The sequence below is a fragment of the Hakea prostrata genome, chromosome 10 (genome assembly GCF_041222555.1).
Source record: "Hakea prostrata isolate BN-2017 chromosome 10, UWA_Hpros_2, whole genome shotgun sequence".
NCBI classification, from domain to species: Eukaryota; Viridiplantae; Streptophyta; class Magnoliopsida; order Proteales; family Proteaceae; genus Hakea; species Hakea prostrata.
Window position 1 is genome coordinate 49,006,092 of NC_142609.1, and position 18,566 is coordinate 49,024,657.

An 18,566-nucleotide genomic window follows, 5' to 3' on the forward strand; every position below is an offset into this window, starting at 1 on the left:
GAATTAAAAAAACGAGTTGCTATAAATCAGATTTCAAGTCCGGGTTTTTTTCGTCGCATTCCCTCGCGCTGCCCTGACCTTACTCTGGTCGGTCTCGCTATTTTTCTCCCGTCGCTCGGTGTTTCAACTTCAATTTTTATACTGTTGCACGAGAAATCTCTCTCTTCGTCACCGCAATCTCGTTCGAATCGTCGTTTGGGAGCTCTATAGGTTATTGGGAGTTCGTACCAAGAAGAATGTAGAAGGAGATCGATAACATTTGGCCATGCTCGATCACAGCTTTTATTCCTGAAGAGTTCTCATTCTTACCTCGGCTATTTTGGCGTTCGGGGTAGGTTTTGGGGGTGCATTTTGTCAGGTTGATTATCTGGTTAGTGGAACCAGGCTATGGACTACGGACTTTCCGACAGTAGTGGTGAGTTGCTTCAAAGATCCTGATTTTATCGCGTCTAATAACCTCTCAATAGCTTCTGGTATGTTGCTTATTGTTTTGGGTTCTGGGTTTGAGAAATTTCGTGCGCATTACTGTCTTGGAGATGTTCTATTGCCAAGACATTGAACAGGGTATGGTAGCTGGCTTGTGAAGCGGGAGGGCGGAATTAGGGTTTAGTGTTCCTCATGTTTGATGGGTAGCTTTAGGGTTTTGAGCTGAACTTAGGCTTTCTAGGAATATGAAGGTTTTAGCTAGTCGTGAGCGTGAGTTGTTACCCTAGCCTATTTGAGTTGAAACTCTCTCGAAACGATAAAAGATTGCTTAATTTATTTACTAGGACTTGGATGCTTTAAGGGACGATGTTGTATTTGTGCTGCTAAGTCCACCTGTGTTTTTACGTCCTTATCCCATATAAAAGAGAGGATTTGTCTAAACTAAGACTACCCATATCTTTACTGGTTACTGGTTGGTTAGGAGAACTAATGGTTGGTAGACGAGTGAGGGATTATTGTAAAGCTGCTGCACCTTGAAGATTAAGAACTTAATGGATTGTTGCCCCCCCTATGATTTTTATTCCGAAGACTGTAGATTCTCTCTGTTATCTTTTACCCTTCATTTTAGAGTTGTATTTATAATTTTGATCTCGTGAAGTTCAGTTCTCTGAAGAAACAATAATATTACTGGTCATCCTGAACGTTTTATTGGGCAACCCAATAACTTTTCCACATGACCATTTCCTCAGTTTTATCAATTGCCAAAGCAGATGCCCAAACTTTTGGTTATGAACTGTGGAAGAAAAAAAAAACAACGATAAGTTAGAACTAAGGAAAATAGAACCTCAGAAACAAGACGACTCTAATCAAGTAGGAACATAGTTATTGTTGCTTGAGACAAGGATGCAGTACCGAAAAAAGGTATTTACGTCCAGAAGGAGATTTTTGGACGGTAGCTTTGTAACCTTTATAATTCATTGGTAAGAAGTATAATGGAGGTGGACTGATAGACCCGTTCATCAGGATGTTAATTTGTTTTCAGCATACATTATAGGCTCAACAGAAGCAACTGTATACTACAGCTATATCTCATTTTAAGTCATCAAAGCTCCTTTTCCTTTACTGCCATGTCATATGGTGGCACCCTCAAGAAAGCTCTTTGATATGTTTTGAGCAACATGTGCCAAATCACAGTAGGAAGGATCAAATTTCCTTATGGTTATCCCTAAAAAATATATAACATAATAAAATGCTTGCTGTCCTTTGCTGAATTTTTGACCCTATCATTTAGTATTTGGTAACATAGACCTAGATTGATAGGTAGTCAGCTAGAGTTTATTCTTCTAAGATCTTGTTAAGAACCGAGTTACGGGACAAAATATGTTAGGTTTGGTTAGGTATGATTGTGGTGTATAGGGGTGGTCACTTCTTAGTCTCATATGTGATCTTATAGTGAAGACACATTGCATTGAATTGGTGTTGGCATTAGAGATGGGATCAACTGTTTCCAAATTTAGGTGATTGGGAAGTTACATGATGTGTGAGAATTGGAGGTTCTATGACGTGGAAGATGCTCAAAGTTGAGCAGATTCGGATGGTTGGTTATGAAGCTTCGAGAATCCTTTACTTTTAGGTCAAGAATTAGGGCTGCAATCTAGTAACTGATGGATTTTAGGGTTGTCAGAATGGGCTAAAATATGGAGCGAATCTTGTTAATTAGGATCTCCAAGTTTGGCTGGATTCGAATGGCTAAAGTGGAAAGTGTAGAATTTTCCTTTTTTAGGGTCTAGGTAGCCTGATTTTTCAAGAAAATTAAAAACTAAGGTGACGAAAAAGGGGGATTAGGTGTAGGACTTAAACTTACCTTTATTGGTGGACCTTGTCGTTGGTTGAGGGGGAGCTGGAGGGGAGATTCAAATGCTCTACCCTCAGCTACAGTAGGATCTTGAATATTGCTAAAAACCCTAATAGAGACCAACTTGGATGTTAGTCACCAAGGATTCTAGGCAATTGGAGGTTTCTCATTGAAGAGCCAGTCCACCTATTTATGATTAGACAATTTTCAAACAAACACACAGCAGGGTTGAAGCAGATACTGTTCAATCTGAATTGCTCCCAACCGATGGGGCTGTTGGTATATAGTTTTACATCTAAACTCCTCTGTGGACTGGGAATTAAATACTAGCTGAAACTGGGACTTCCGGTTGGACAGAATGAGGACTTCTAACTGAAATAAAATTTGAAACAGGAAAATAAATCTTAGTATCTAGTTAAAATATAGAAGACCCATGGTGTAGCTATAGATTGAAGAGGTTCAACTAGGACCCTACTTTTTAGGATCTCAACTCAGAAAGTAAACCTTTAGGGTTTTAAGATTTTGAGGAAGGCGACTGGCATATTGATGTAGACTCAGCACCGAATTGGCTTATTTTCATTTGAAATCAACCTAGGGTTGATAAATATTGGTGTTGGGCCTTTGTTTAATACATTTGTGGGGTCATGGGCCTATTTTGTGGCCAAAAGTTCAGTGTCTAGCCTAAGTATGAAAATAGTTTAGGGCCTGTTTGGTTACATGAATCCAAATATCTGGATTCATGAATGCGAGATTTATACCTGTTTGGTTGTGAAAATCCCTGGATTTATGAAATCTAGAGATTCATCTTTTTACTCTAAAAACGTGAATCTGTAGATTTATAGGTATGGAGTAAAATCCAGAGATTTCAACCCCAATATAAAAACGCTAAACATTTGCACATTCACAAAAATCACGTCGACCTAATAGTTTTTCAGGATGAATTCACAGACTTCATTCCACAAATTCAGGTTAACCAAACAGTTAATTTTATGAATTATGACTCCATAGATTTGAAATCTCCAAACTCATGTAACCAAACAGACCCTTAATTAGTTGCTTTAATTAATGTGAATTCTGCTTAACATAAGTTATAAGGTTTTGATTTGAATTTTAAGTGTTTTAGAATAAGTCAATTAGTTACTATCTCCGTTTCCCAATTTGAGTTAAGAGTTCAATTGGAAGTTTAAGTTAGATTAGACCTCTAGCTTATTTGTATAAAGAAGCCCTTCAACTCAATGGGGAGGGACCCAACTTTGATCTGATTGTAAAGATTCTCTTTGAGTATTTCTTGTTGCTGCTGCAGCAACTATGCTTGTTCAACTTTGAAGCTCCAAGACTGGAGAACAATTTAGGTTTATGGTAAATTCAAGCTTGGATACTTGCTTTTACTAGACACCTAAAATTTGAGGCCATAGCTGCAGCACTCTAATTGTTAGATTTATCCAACACTTTAGGTATATCAGCCCACCGATCTTAGATCCTTCTGATGTAACCACGGATCTAGGGCTAGGGGTAAAACTGTAATTTCCCTAGCTGCCCAGGAAATTCCAGCCTAGGATAGAGGGGTTTTCTAGGGTTTTCCTAACAGTCCAAGCCTGATGGGAATGATTTTCAGATCTGAATTTTATTGGTCCTTGAAACTCAGATTTGAAATTTGAATTTTAGGGCAAACTAGGGTTTTGGCTGGAGTGGGGGGAGGCCTAGGCTTGCTGGTTTTGCAGATCAGAACTGTCTTCTACTGTTGTTCCTTTAACTATAATAAGATCTAACTGAGAAAACCTAATTAAATTCAGCTTTCTGGGAAATTCTGAAATTTCTGCAAACTCAAGGAAGAAGTTGAAGTGCAGGTTTTTTAGAACTTAGGGGAATAGGACTGTTTTGGAGAAACTAAGAGTAGGGATTGGTTCTGGAGACTTCTGTGATTCAAGTGGGGGGGGGGGAGAATGGGTTAAAACAGAGCAGGGGATAGGGGAATCCTAATGGGGTTGGGATTTGGAAGCTGTGAGGAAGGGGGAGGGTCTCTTAGGATTTGAGGAAGGGACTGGGGTTGCTGGAGATTGAAGGGGAAGCGGCAGAGGTGAGTTGTGATGGGGGTGGTGTGGTTTCTTAGGTCAAACAAAGGGGTAGGGCTGGGGAAGGTTGCGCAAGGCAGGGGAGGGGCTTGCGTGGAGGGGAGGAGGGTTGGGGAATGGCTGTGGCTTACTTGGGGTGGCTAGGAACTTGAGAATGGCCGCTGGACTTGATGATTGAAGCTTCAAAGCTTGAATGCAGGACTGAACAACTGTAGTTTGCCCCTCAAAGGTACTCTGCCACTGACTAAGGCAATTTCTCATTCAAATTCTTAACTCATCAAATCTGAAAATAACTTACATGAAAAAGCTATTTATAGCCTGAAAATAAAGACTCAGACTGTGATCTTCTTAATTGATTGGATCTAATTACAATTCAAACTGGAATCTTATCCAGATAAGATAAAGAACCTTATCTTATCTCAACTACTAACTGTGACTCATTCAAACAGCTTCAACTCAAAATAAAATACTCAAAACAAATCCAAACATGACTCAAACTGATTAAACTAAATTCTGCAAATTGTTCCTAATTTAATTTTAGAGGAGAATTGAGGGCTTAAAATGCCCAAAATGCTGCTCGAAAGGTATTCGGCCAGCTCATGGGGGCTTCTTGGATCCATCATAGGACCCCTCTTAGGGTTTTTGCTAGGCTTTTTTGTGTACTCACATCACTTATCCTAGTTTTACCCCTTTATTACCATCCAATTTCAAGATGTAATTATTTTCTTGAACTTTCATGCTCCCAATAAACCCCAAAACAAGAACCCCTTATATGTTAAAATTTTACCATCCAAATTTAACAAACTTGGGGGGGGGGGGGGGATCATTTTTCTATATAGTTACTACATACTCTCCAAGTTTCAATCTATTTAAGACCTATAAACCCTAGTTTCCCATCTCAAGGAATTTATCCATATCTATAAACCTTGGTTTCCCATATCAAGGAATTTATCCCATACCTTTTATGGGATGGACTAAGTTAACTTGTGACCCTGAATATCATTTAATGGTGTATGAATTTTAAACAAAGAGCCCGAACATAACCTTTTTCCCCCTCAAATCAAATCCATCCCCCCATATGAGTTGGTTTTCTTAAATATCTAGGAGGAGTTGACCCTTGTTTAATTGAGACTACATCAAATAACCAATCACCATGGGAGATGAGAAAGAAAATGAAGTCTTTATCCTATGGCTACTAGAATCAATTGGTGATGAATATGCTGAAGAGGACAACTTGGATTATCACCATTAGATTTGTGCGGTTTCCAAGATCCAAGTTTCAGAGATACAAGGTGAAGACTGGAGAAGGGATAACATTTGCTACACTAGAATGAGAATCAATGGCTGCAACACCCGTGTAGTTGTTGATAGTTGTAGTTGTGCCAATGTCATATTACGATCTTTCGTTAAAAAGCTTGGTTTGATTACTAAAAAATATCCTAAGCCTTATAAAGTATATCTGTTGAATAGTAACAAATTAGAGGTGATTAGGAGATATCTAGTACCCCTTAAGCTGAAGTTCTATTAAGAGGAAGTATGGTGCAATGTTGTCTCCATGAAATTCAAAGATGTACTTTTATGAAGACTTTGGTTGTTTGATAATGACGTAATTATTATCGGGAGAAAAAAAAATTATTGCATTTTTATGCTCAATGAAAAAAAGGCTGATGTAGTCTTGAGTGTAGTTACTATTTTTGTGAATAAGTTGCGAATTAGTCGATAAATCCAAATAATACAATTTATTTGCCCGAATCCACATTTTCCCCGTTGATTCGGTAAAATTCTTGATTTATGCCCATATGTATAAATTCACGATTAATTTTGGCGGAACTGAATTATATGCGTATAATTCGGCCTAGTTAATAACAACATGAGAAAAAAAGTAAAATCCATCTATTTTCCTTGCAAACAAGTTTAGGGTTAACCTCTCTTATTCTTTTTTCTTCTGCAAATTTTCTTCATATGACCCTTCTGCAAACGATTTCTGTACACTCTTGGGCTTCACATCTCTGGGTGGCTTGGGCTATGATCCTTTTGTTTGACATTGTAGATAGTAATGCTCCAACTTCTCTGCGATTCTTCTATTGTTTCTTCTGCAAACGATTTCTACACATTCCTCGACAATTCTTCCTCTGCCAATTGATTGAGATTCTCAACTTGAGAATGGCAGATGAAGCTGGGAAGCTGAGTTCGCTGTTAGTTTGCCACTTTTTGAACCTATAAAAGAAAAAAAAAAACTATAGTTTTTTATAAAATTTCAAAAATTAAGGGCAAATTTCCTTGATCTATTGATTTTGAAAAAGATTTATTTGATAAGGTGTTTTTAAAAAAAGTTTACTCTGTGTTTAAAAAAAGTTTTACTCTAACAGATTGTTTTTTTGAAAAAAAAAAATTACCAATTCCCTAATTTAGTGCAATTCATCCCGCCCAACCAATATTTTAATATAAGTTACCTAAACTATCCTTGGAATATAGTCTCTTTTTTTCCCCCTTTTAATATTTTTTTGTTATTTTTATGATTTCTAGAATTTTTTTTATTTTAAATTTACTCCTAAAAGTCAATTACCAATTTACAACGTACTCCTAAAAGATAGTTGCTAGTGTGGGGTGCCTTAAATCTTTGGAGAGAAGCAGAATAATGCTGGAGGTGGTATTACAAAGGTTTAAAAAGACATGATCAAGAAAACAATACCAATAGAAGTTGTGATTGGAGAAGTCCCAAGGGCATGGGTGCTGATTTTGAGCATAAGCATCTCGAATTTGTCATGCTATCGAGGTTCTTTGGAGAGAAAACTCCTAGAATTGAAGACTTCCATAGTGTTTTCCAAGAAAACTCCTGGAATTGAACACATCTCGAGAACAAAGTTTCCCAAGGTTGGGGGAGAGTTGATGCAGATCCAGCATTGAGTTAATCTATTTTCATTTGAAATCAATCTACGTTGATGGATATGGGTGGCGAGCCTTTGTTAATACATTTGTGAGATTAGGGGCCTATTTTATGGGTTCAAAACATCAGTATCTAGGCTAAATACAAAATTAATTTAATTAGTATAAATTCTGCCTAACTTAAGTTATAAAGGTTGATGCAGCACAACCGGAAGTGACCCTTCATGCCACAGTAACATGAGCAGTAACCTAGGAGATAACTCCTCGTATTTGGTGGGCTCTAAGTCCAGCTTGCAAGGAGATAAATTACTTCTATTTGGTGGGCCCCAAGTCTAGCATATGAGGACATAAAAATAGGAGATGCTATTTTGTGTGGGAGTTTTGAAGATAATGTAGGATTTTATTAGGTAATGATGCAATTAGATACCTAATTTGATTGTGATGTATTGGGTCCATTTTAGTTAGTTCTAAATTGCTAAGTAATGATACGATCAGTTTTAGTTTTCAATTGCCAAGAGTCCTAATTTAGTTTTTTCTTTTTGAAATAGGTCTCTATTTCTTTCTTTATTTAAACACTTATAATCAGCTTATTAAAAAACTAAAGGAAAAAAGATGAACCGAAGCCTTAACTTTGTACGTTTGCAGCTTCCCGTCTCTTCTTCTTATGAGTATTCTTCTCTCTCTTGGCCTTCTTCAAGTCTGATTCTTCTCAGAATTTCCCTTCTTCCCCTATCTTCTTTAACCTTGTTCTTCTCTATTTTGTCCCCCATTAATTGGCATCATAGTCCAAACTTGGGTAAATCTCTTCTCTCTCCCCCCCTTCTCTGATGTAACTAAAGGGGCTAACCCTTGGAAAGTTCCCCACTAGCTGAAATAGGGCCTAGGGGGATAGCCCAACAGCCCAAGTCCTATAGGAGATTGCACAAAGACTAATGGCCAATTTTTAATTTATTTTACTTCAGTTGAAGTCAAGCTAGGTCATGTTAGTAGGATTCCAAATCTACTCCCGTTTTTGAGTTTGGATTTGTCTTGGTCAAGTTATTGAAGAGTCCTAGTTAGGATAGGAGTCACAGTTAGAGGGGGAATTCCCTTAGTTCTGTACATTTTTTACAAGGAGTCTAGATCTAATCTTATTTCGTAATTCGGACCATCCTAGGAGAAGTTTTGACCAAGTCCTTGTTAAAGTAAAAGTCTAGATAAAGTCCAAGTTAGAATCACCTTCTAATTGAGTCCTAGTGTGAGTTCATTCATGTAGCCTTATAAAGCTTCTCTAGCTTGTAAAATACTGATTTTAATAAAATTTGAGTTTTGAGGGTGCAAGGACTGGAGTCGTGGGTTCTCTAAGAGGGGATCTGCAGCTGCTGTGTGATTCAAATTTCTGCATATTTTGAAGTTCTTCAAATCCCCACTACCATCTTCAAGAAATTACCGACAACCCCACCCCACCCCGGCCCTATTTTCTCCTTCTTCTTCTCCCACTCGCAGCCTCTCTTCTCCATTCCCAAAACCCTTATCCATTAGATCCAGCCCCCTCCCTATCGCACCTCAGTTTTCTCCTTCTCATCCTCTGCAGTAGCATTCCCTACCCACCCCTTTCCCTTTAGTCCCCTCCCTTCCCCGGCCCCTCTCTTTTCTCTTTTTTCCTTCTATTTTTCTCTCTTGCAACAGTGCTGGAATTTCTAGAATACGGATCTGAAATTTCCTAAACCCTAAAACCCCCTAGATCCCCCAAACCCTTACTCAATACCCACCCCCTCTAGGATCCAAGCTTCCTTTCCTCTCCCCTAGCTTCGATTCCCCATCTCGGCCCTTTCCTTCTCCCAAACCCTAGTAAAACCTACCTTCAGCTTCTTCTCTCAAACTTCATAACATTCAAACCCTTCTTTCAAACCTGATTCCTTTTAGGAACTCCCCAACCCCTCCTTGACCTTCGATTGTAACCCTAGCCCTAGCCATCCTCCTAGTAACCCTAATTCTTATCAAACCCTGACTTTCAAAACCTTTTAACTTAAAAATTAAATTTTGAATAGCAGGGTTGAAATAAAACTAAGTATGGAGAATTCTTGCACGACTCATTTACCCATGTTTTAGATCCATTAAGTTGGCCAGGTACTGGGGGTTCCCAGCTGATGAAGGCCCAATCTAACACATATCAACCCTAGGTTGTTTCCTAACAAAAGAAGGCCTCTTTGGTGCTTGATCTACATCACTTGGCTGTAGCCGCTGGTTGGAAATCTTTTATACTTTGAGGATCATTTATAATTGAGAAGTATGCAATGGATGGAGAAACTCAGAGGAGCTACAACGATGATGATGACGATACAAATTAGCCTTATGAAGTCTACAACTAGGTGGGGTTGCCTCTGTTGATTTTTTAAGGCCTAGTCTGCTATTTAGTTGAAACATTCATTTTCTCTAATGTGGCTGACACCATTTAGTCGGGTAAGGCTGATTTCTTGAGTAGTTGTTGTACTCATTTGCTCTAGCACTTGCCATATTAACTTTTTAGTGACTCTAAATAAGCTTTTTTAGCATCAATAAGCACCATATAGGCTACAGAGGTTGTTGCATTGTCTAAGTCATTCCATGAGTCTCCTAGGTAATAGCTTTTGTCCTGAATCTTTGTTGCATGCAATCAGATTGTTTCTCTGTAGTAGTTGTTTATTGTCTCAGTTGAGTGTCGATAATTGTCTCCCCTAATTTCATAATATGACTTATTGATTTTATGTCTATATGGTTATTATAGCTCTGAATATCACCTCTATTTTTGTGGGAAGATGGATGCCCCCTAGTCACATGGTTCGGGCTCTTAGACGTTAAAGCATAGGGAATCACCTTTGTGCCTCGTGAAGTTAAAATTTCCATCCATGTTGATGCACTTGCACATGCTTTGCTTGGCCCCTGCACTGGTGCCATGGTGAGGCAATAATCTCTTGCCTTATTTTATATATTTGAACCCAATGCTTCTGCTCCATTCATTTGCTGTTTTCTTAGTGACAGCTGGTTGGCTGATACAAAGAACAGATTCCTGAATCTTAATTTCTTCTACATTTTCATTGGGGCTGCATTGATTTGTTGCGTTTATACTTTCATACTCAACATCTCTTACTTCAACCTCCTGAGTGAGATCATATTTTTTCTCCCTTGTTTCATCTCTGTCAATTCTGTACCTTTTAAGATCCATTGCTTCTTAGCCTTAGTTACTGCTTGAATTTCATCATCCTACCACCAGGTCTCCCTGGAGGAATAAATTTTCCTTTCAATTTTTCTGAACTTCTTTATCAACCCTTCTTTGTACTGGCAGTCATCTTGTTTTACATTATATTAGTGTCCTCATCAAATTCCAGACTTCCTTTTTTGGTTAACGTATCAATACATGATTTTAACACTTCTCCTTTTAAGCTCCACCAGCTTATCCCAGTCCAAAGAAACTAGCATTTCTTATGGTTCAGCATAATGAGATGCGTATCCATGACCACTAATCTATGCTGCATGGTTAGGCACCCTTTATTCTAAAAAAGAGTCGAGTGGCAAAGTAGGCTGGATGGAACTAGGCCCCAAGGGGTACTATTACTGTGGTCTTGCATTGCCTTATCTTTTACCAAATACTTATGTAACCTGTTGCAAGCTACATAAATGAATAGCACTCTTTCCTGCCCTTTTTTTGCGAAAAGGTTTGTAATCTAGTTGAAGTAACCAAAACTAAATTTGATGCTGTCTCATGATCATAGTCAAGTTCTCTGTTTTAACGATGAACTGAATGCAGGAACCGATGATGATTTGCCTCCATCACATCAGAACAGGGTCCATAGAGGTGGGCGTGTTGCAGGTAATGGGAGGTCTAATGTTGTCGGTTCTGTCCCTTACCCCAGAATTCATAGTGATATGGAGACACAGATTCACCAACTTGAGCAAGAAGCGTACAGTTCAGTCCTACGGGCTTTCAAAGCTCAGTCTGATGCCATTACCTGGGTGTGTATTTTCATTTTGTTTCCAATGCCATCAAAATCTAGTTTTATTTTTTATTTTTTTTATGCTGGTCAGGTTTAAATGATGACATTATGAATGTCTTCTCCAGGAGAAGGAAAGTTTAATTACAGAACTTAGAAAAGAGCTGAGAGTTTCAGATGAAGAACACAGAGAGCTTTTAGGCAGGGTAAACGCAGATGATATCATCAGGAGGATAAGGTCTGATAATATCATGATACAAGCTTTGTTATATTTGTCTGAGACCTGATTTGTCACCTGTCCAACAAGTTTTGGCCACTTACTCTTTTAATTGGAGGCTTGTTGCATTATGCCTTTAGGGAGTGGAGAAAATCAGGTGGACACCAAACTGGGTTGCTAAGTAATACTCAACCTGTTCATGATTCGATACCCAGTCCTTCTGTGTCCGCATCTCGCAAGAAACAAAAAACTTCACAGTCTGTTCCTTCTCTATCATTGGGTGCACCATCCCCATCATTGCATCCTCAGACAGTAGCTGGTTCAATGCAGCCATCATCATCTGCTTCAAAACGAGGAGCTGCGGCGGGAGCTAGGGGCAAGAAGACTAAATCAGTAAGTTATCACATTTTCTTATCCTTTTTATGTAGAGGCCGTTAATCGATTTGCATTTGTCTCTTTCTTTTTCCTTCCCCCCCCCCCCCCAAAAAAAAAAAAAAAAAAAAAACAGGGCCAGACAATGCCTGGTGCATCGTCAATGAAGTCCATGCAGTACACCTCTACAGGTCCTACTGGGAGGGGCCAAGTTCCTAATCGTGGCCTGGTTACAAATGAGCCAACTGAAGCAGCAGCATTTGATCCGTTGATTGGGCGGAGAGTGAAGACAAGATGGCCTGAAGATAACAACTTCTATGAAGCTGTTATAACTGACTACAACCCTGTTGATGTATGTTTGGCTTTTGTATATTGGTCTCATTCTTTAGCAGTACCTATAACTGGCCTTCTTATTTCTTTACTATTGTCAGGGACGGCATGCTCTAGTCTATGATATGAACACTCCAGATGAGACATGGGAATGGGTTAACCTTAAAGAGGTATTTTGTGGCCACAGACTCAATTTTTTTCCTTGCTTCATATATATACATCTGTGTTGCAACTGTTATTTAAGCATGGCCCAGTTTTTTAAATCAGTATTGTGAACATAAGAAGATATTTTGGACATGTACTTTTAATGTATATGTGAATGTTGCTCATGTATATACTGCTGTTACCTGTGTGCATACATGGTTTATGACTGGTCTGTATGTCTGTGGTTGAATCATGGGGCCATGTCTTCATTGCATTAGAAAAATACAGATGAATGATAATGCACTTCTTTAAATCTTCATGAGTTTCTTACTGCGCGCGACTATGAGAACGGATGACAGGAATGGCTTGGAATAGAGAAGTCTGATCCAATTTAAATGGGTAGAAGTAACTTATGAAGAAAGAAAGAAGAAAAGCCGGGGGAAGGGGAGAGGACTATGTGAGAAGAATTGCCAATAGACTCTGCATTTTATGCTGTTTGGCCTTGGGTGTCATTAACATGGCTTCAGGCAGTGTTAATTTCACTTCTCTTCAGATTGCTAACTAATGATCCAGGATGTAATTCTGGATGCTAGAATTAAAAAAATTGTATTAATTTTAAAAGGAAATTCCTTGGTGTTTCTTGCCTGATTTATGATTTTATATATTTGAGACATTAATGTGAACCATAACCATGCATGAACACATTTATATGCTAAAAATAACTGGTGAAAAACATTATCCTGAGTCCTTGAGAAATGAGCTAAACCATGATCGGTTCAAATGTTTTAGCTTAATATTTCAGTGTTAAACCTATAAGTTTACCTTTTAATTCCAGAAGTAAATTTTGAATAATTGCTTGTTACACCGTGAAGGAAAACAAATTCTTTGTTGTTTGTTTCAGATGTTTTGACAATACCATGTTAAGGAAAAAAATTATGGGCCTTACTATTAACCAAGGTTGTCAAGGTGGCAAGGCGACCAAAGCGATTGGGGCTCAGCCTAGGTGGCAATAAGGCGACCAAAACAGTTGGATCAAAAATTTTCAATACAACTACTTTAAAATACTTTTTAATACAACTATTTTCTATAATAAGTTAAAAAAACATTCGATAATCACATTCATCAAAAAAACAAAGCATTGAAGAATTAAAATTATGAAGAATTATCCAAAAAAAAGAACATAAACATAAATTCATCATAACAATGACTTTGTACTAACAGGGCGAACCCAATAAATTAATAGATCTCATTATTCCGATTTCCAAGTGATTGTCCATTAAATGATTCATTGATTTTCGATGTTGAGAATGGCTCATGCTTCACATTCTATTACCGACAGACATGGGGTCTGGGGAGGCCGCCCGGGTAGGGGTGTGGGGGCAGCGACCCTAGAGCTTGCAGAGGTCCTATGTCACTTTGGGCCTTGGAATTCCTTTGCAATTTGGGACTCGATTCCGAAATGACTAAGCTATTAAATTTATATATGGTTTTTTAGAAGAAATTTGGATTTATAAAAAAGAATATTATGTACAAAAGGTAAAAAAAACCCGGCTGTTTTAGTGTCTAGGCGGCAATAAGGTGCACAAGGCGACAAAGCGGGAAAAAACAGCGCGTCAATTAAGCGGGAAAAACAAAGCGGTTGAAAAACTGCTTTGACAACATTGCTATTAACATTCTTAACAATGACATCTCGTAGAGTTTGGACTGAAGGGTTAATATCATTCCACTCTCTAGATTGGGATGTAGTTTTCATGTTGAAAGGAGAGTTAGGTCAAAATTTTTTTACTATTTCAGTAAGCTATGCTTTGAAGTGTTTTGGTCTGCTCCAAAATGGAACCAGGTAGAGTGTTGATGTTGATGTCAACTCTGCTTTGCTTAGAGAAGCAACCTGTGTTAGATGGATCCATGGGACTAATTTATTGACAGGAATTATTGCTATAGATCAAGCCAGGTGAAGTTGCCACGTACAACCAAGTGGCAAAAAATGATGTAACTTTAAATTGTAGTTATTTGTCTTGCCCGTCAAACATAAAATATAAATTGTAATGGAACCGGTTGAGTCTTGTTGCCTTTTAAACTTCAAGTTAATTTTATATGGAATTTCAAGTGGGGCTCATTTGCTCAGACCTTTCACTAGTAAGATCCCCAAGTTCAGTTCTCCTTGGGCCCTGACAATTAGGGGGAAAAAAGAAAAGATGGCCTGGTGAGGGCTTATTAGGAGTTGGAAGGGAGGAATAAAATCATATAGAGAAAAAGGGGTGGGGTAGGGAGGGCAGAAGTCATAGACGCGCCACCTACACACTCCAAACTCGGTTAACTTCTCAATGCATTAGCTAACCTGTGTACCGGTTTTATGGTTACAGGGTATAAATAAAAATTTCAACTCTGCTTTGCTTAGAGAAGCAACCTGTGTTAGATGGAGCCATGGGACTAATTTATTGACAGGAATTATTGCTACAGATCAAGCCAGGTGAAGTTGCCACGCACAACCAAGTGGCAAAAAATGAAGTAACTTTAAATTGTAGTTATTTGTCTTGCCCGTCAAACATAAAATATAAATTGTAATGTAACCGGTTGAGTCTTGTTGCCCTTTAAACTTCAAGTTAATTTTATATGGAATTTCAAGTGGGGCTCATTTGCTCAGATCTTTCACTAGTAACATCCCCAAGTTCAGTTCTCCTTGGGCCCTGACAATTAGGGGGAAAAAAGAAAAGATGGCCTGGTGAGGGCTTATTAGGAGTTGGAAAGGAGGAATAAAATCATATAGAGAAAAAGGGGTGGGGGTGGGGAGGGCAGAAGTCACAGATGCGTCCTAACTCGGTTAACTTCTCAATGCATTAGCTAACCTGTGTACTGGTTTTATGGTTACAGGGTATAAATAAAAAATTTGACACTGCTCTTCTAACTCTAAATTTGGGATATTTTGAGACTCTATTGCTAGTTAGCCCATTCAAAGTAAAACAGAAGAGTAGATGATAACTCCAAAAAATTAGTAGAATACTAAATATCCTATTAGACCCAAGACTCAACTGGTCCCCATTCATCTCTGTCTTGATGCCCAAATGGGTGTCAGTTGGTCATGGTAGTGCACCTGCATCAAAGTATCCAAGCAATATATCAGAACTGTGGATGATTGATGGAAAATCATATTTTAGAATGATAGTTGTGCTTGGTAAAGATATAGATGAGGTTCAGTGATAAATGTAAGAATGGTGGGGGGACAAGGTGTTGAATTCCCAATTACGGTTGGGGTATATCAAGGATCAGCTTGTTTTCAAGAGTTTTGATTAGTTCAGAAGTCTTGTTTGATTTAAACATGAGTTTTTGAGTCCTTGGCAGTCTTTCTTTAAAAGGACTCTTCTAGTCTTCTTTTACAAGAAGAGTTCCTTTCCTTTATGTTGGAGTCCTAGTGTCATAGGAAGAATCTATTCTCAAGAAGATTGCATAAGTCGTCGAGATTAATTTAAAGTCTTTTATTTGTGTGGTTGAGATTAATTGTAAGAGAGATCCAAAAGTATAAAGCATTCCCAATTAGATTGGAGTCTTTAGAAGGCTATAAATAGCCGAGTCTTTCATTGTAATCTTTAAGTTTGAATATTGCATAAAAGAATTGAGTTTTGAGCCCAAGGAACATTGCCTTCTTGAGCAGGCTACAGTTGAGAATCCATCTTCAAGATTCGGCACCCTCTTCCAAGATTCCTGCATCTTCTTCCAATCTCCAGCATCCTCACAACTACAGCAGCAATCCAGCCCTAAACAAATAAGTACAACAACCAGGAATCAACACCTAAACTCCTCAACCAGACCCAAACCCTAACCAAGAGTCCTATACACATTAGGAATATACAAACCCTAACTTGGGAATTCTCTTAAATTACAGGTGCGTAAAACAAAATATTTTCCTTTAATTTCAGACCTAATTCTAACCTAGCTGAACGCTAAGCCCATATCCAAATCAACCCTAGACTTACTTATACCTGGGTCAGAGTTGGGAACCTAAAAAGACCTAGCCACTGGGATCTTTCTGTTTTAAATACAATCCAGCTGCTGTTCTTGAAATCCAGACCTGACCAGCAGTGTTACAAGCCCTATTTTGAGGATGAAATTTATATATGGTCTGGAGACATTGCCAAGCCTCTGGAAAGAGCAGCCATGTCCATGGACTATGGACAGAACTTCCTTTGTTTGACGCATTTTCTGACTCGGCCACTAAACGGAGTTGGCTACACGAGTTCTCTTTCACTAATTGACTTTCAAATCTTATATGTTATTCAATCTCTCTCCTTCCAGAAGAAAAGAGGGTTTATTTTTGGATTGTAAACTGTATATTGGTGCAATGATAGTTGATACTTTGGATATAGAGGTCCTAAGTGATGAAATTGTGTGCTTTGTGGAATTAGGTGTAAAATGAATCGATTATTTCCCCCCTTGGTGCATCTGTATTGCATTTTGTAGTTTCTGACATGAAATATGGTCCCTCGGTGTATTTCATCAGCTCAGCTCTAATGTCTTAGCTCTTAAGAAAATGATTTTGTTAGATGTGTTTATGTGCTGCTTGTAACACTATACAGAAAAATTAAAAAAATTTCAATGGCAGATCTCATCAGAGGATATTCGATGGGAAGGCGAGGACCAAGGAATCTCTCGTCGAGTGGGCCGTGGTGGACCAGGCCGTGGGGTTAAGAAGTCCATTGGTCGTGGTGGTGCTCTTCCAGGGGCAGGAAGAGGGAGAGGGGCTTTGAAGGGTCAGTCCAAGAAAGACTTCCCACCTTCTCAGAATGGAATTGGGAAGAAGGCTTCAGATGATATTGAAATACTCCACACGGATACTTTAATTAAGGAGGTAAACATGAGCAAGATGAACGCAGAATCTGCTTGATAGTTGGTTTATTTTCTTTATTTACTTATTGGTGTTATTGGGCAGGTGGAGAGGGTTTTTAATGCTAGTCATCCTGATCCTCATGAAATAGAGAAGGCAAAAAAAATATTAAAAGTAAGAATCACGATGGTTCTCTTGACGGTTTACCCATACTGTGCACTCCATAGGCAGGTAATGAGTTTTTTTGTGTTTTTGATATGGCAGGAGCATGAACAGTCGCTTATAGAAGCAATTGCTAGACTAGCAGACGCGTCGGACGGTGAAAGTGGTAATAACAATATTTAAGACCCCTTGTTATGTTGTATATTATTGCATCTTTAGTTTCCTGAGAGCTGGATGTGTTGTATAATCCTTACTGAGGGGTTCTGCATCAAATTTATTAATTTCTCAGAAAGAGTAAAGCGCTTTGATCAACTATTTTTCTCGGGTGGTTCAATGCTAGTTCCCCAAGAAGATCTTATAGCAGGGGCAAAAAGGGTTGTGATTCCTATATTTGTTTGGTATAACAGGCTGTCGTGGCTTACCTGCGACATTATAGTTAGTGTTGCCATTTGATAGCGAAGGACGAGAAATATCAAATAGGGGTTTTGCTTCTCTTTATCACACTCATTTCTGGAAACTGTTCTTAATATTGATGTTTGGGAACTTTATTGGAATTTATATACAACATGGAACCATTGAAGTAAAATTTCTTAACTAATCCCTGGTAATCTTGTGCCCGCATTAACAGATGATGGTGAACACCACTTCGGGCATGAACAATCGATGGACAGAGGATGGAGAAACAACAGACCATATGGTGGTAAACAGCACACAACAGATTTTGATGATGAGATGGGAAGAGATGGTAGAGACGATGGTTCAGATGGTGATAGGATGGGTGGTGAAGGTAGAGTTGCTTCTGATGATCGCCATGACGGGGACGACGGTGAAGAGGACTAATTTTGGTGGAACCCATACATTGGGTCTTCGCGTCCACTGTGTGATGGCAAGTTAATGCTCTTTATATCCGACGCATGCGGAACAACCTCCACTCAGTGGCTAAAATGTGTTGGGTTGAGATCTCATTCATCCAGTGAAAGTCACCAGCAAAGCTGGGATTGCATGTAAAATTATGAGCAGCAAATAACCTGTGACCATGTAGCTTTTTTCTGTTGCAGGTTGTACTTATTTGGCTGGTTTTGCTGGCACTTGCCCCTTTGATATTTATTTTCTTGTACGATGATATGGTGGTCTAATGGTTACATGTTTGGAACTCGTGTGCGTCCACTTCTAATGCATATATCCATGGTAACCAACAAGAAAATTCCTGCAAATCAAAGCCACCAATGACAATAACATTAGCATCAACAAGCATCCATGGCAACAAAGGTTCATGAACTAAGCCTGTAGACGGTCAATGAGCATGGTTCAATCTCATGTTTCAAACTGAATC

The 18,566-nt window shown here is 38.7% G+C and overlaps 1 protein-coding gene across 1 annotated transcript; it reads left to right on the forward strand.

The window, feature by feature from the left end:
* Positions 1-5: 5 nt before the first annotated feature.
* On the forward strand, positions 6-18,073 carry EML3 (Emsy N Terminus (ENT)/ plant Tudor-like domains-containing protein). The gene is made up of 10 exons (XM_089138142.1): positions 6-415; positions 11,006-11,211; positions 11,318-11,427; positions 11,547-11,799; positions 11,915-12,130; positions 12,210-12,278; positions 16,850-17,095; positions 17,177-17,245; positions 17,336-17,399; positions 17,862-18,073. The coding sequence occupies exons 1-10, from the start codon at positions 388-390 to the stop codon at positions 18,071-18,073; spliced, it is 1,473 nt and encodes a 490-aa protein (XP_088994268.1). The 5' UTR covers positions 6-387.
* Positions 18,074-18,566: the final 493 nt, after the last annotated feature.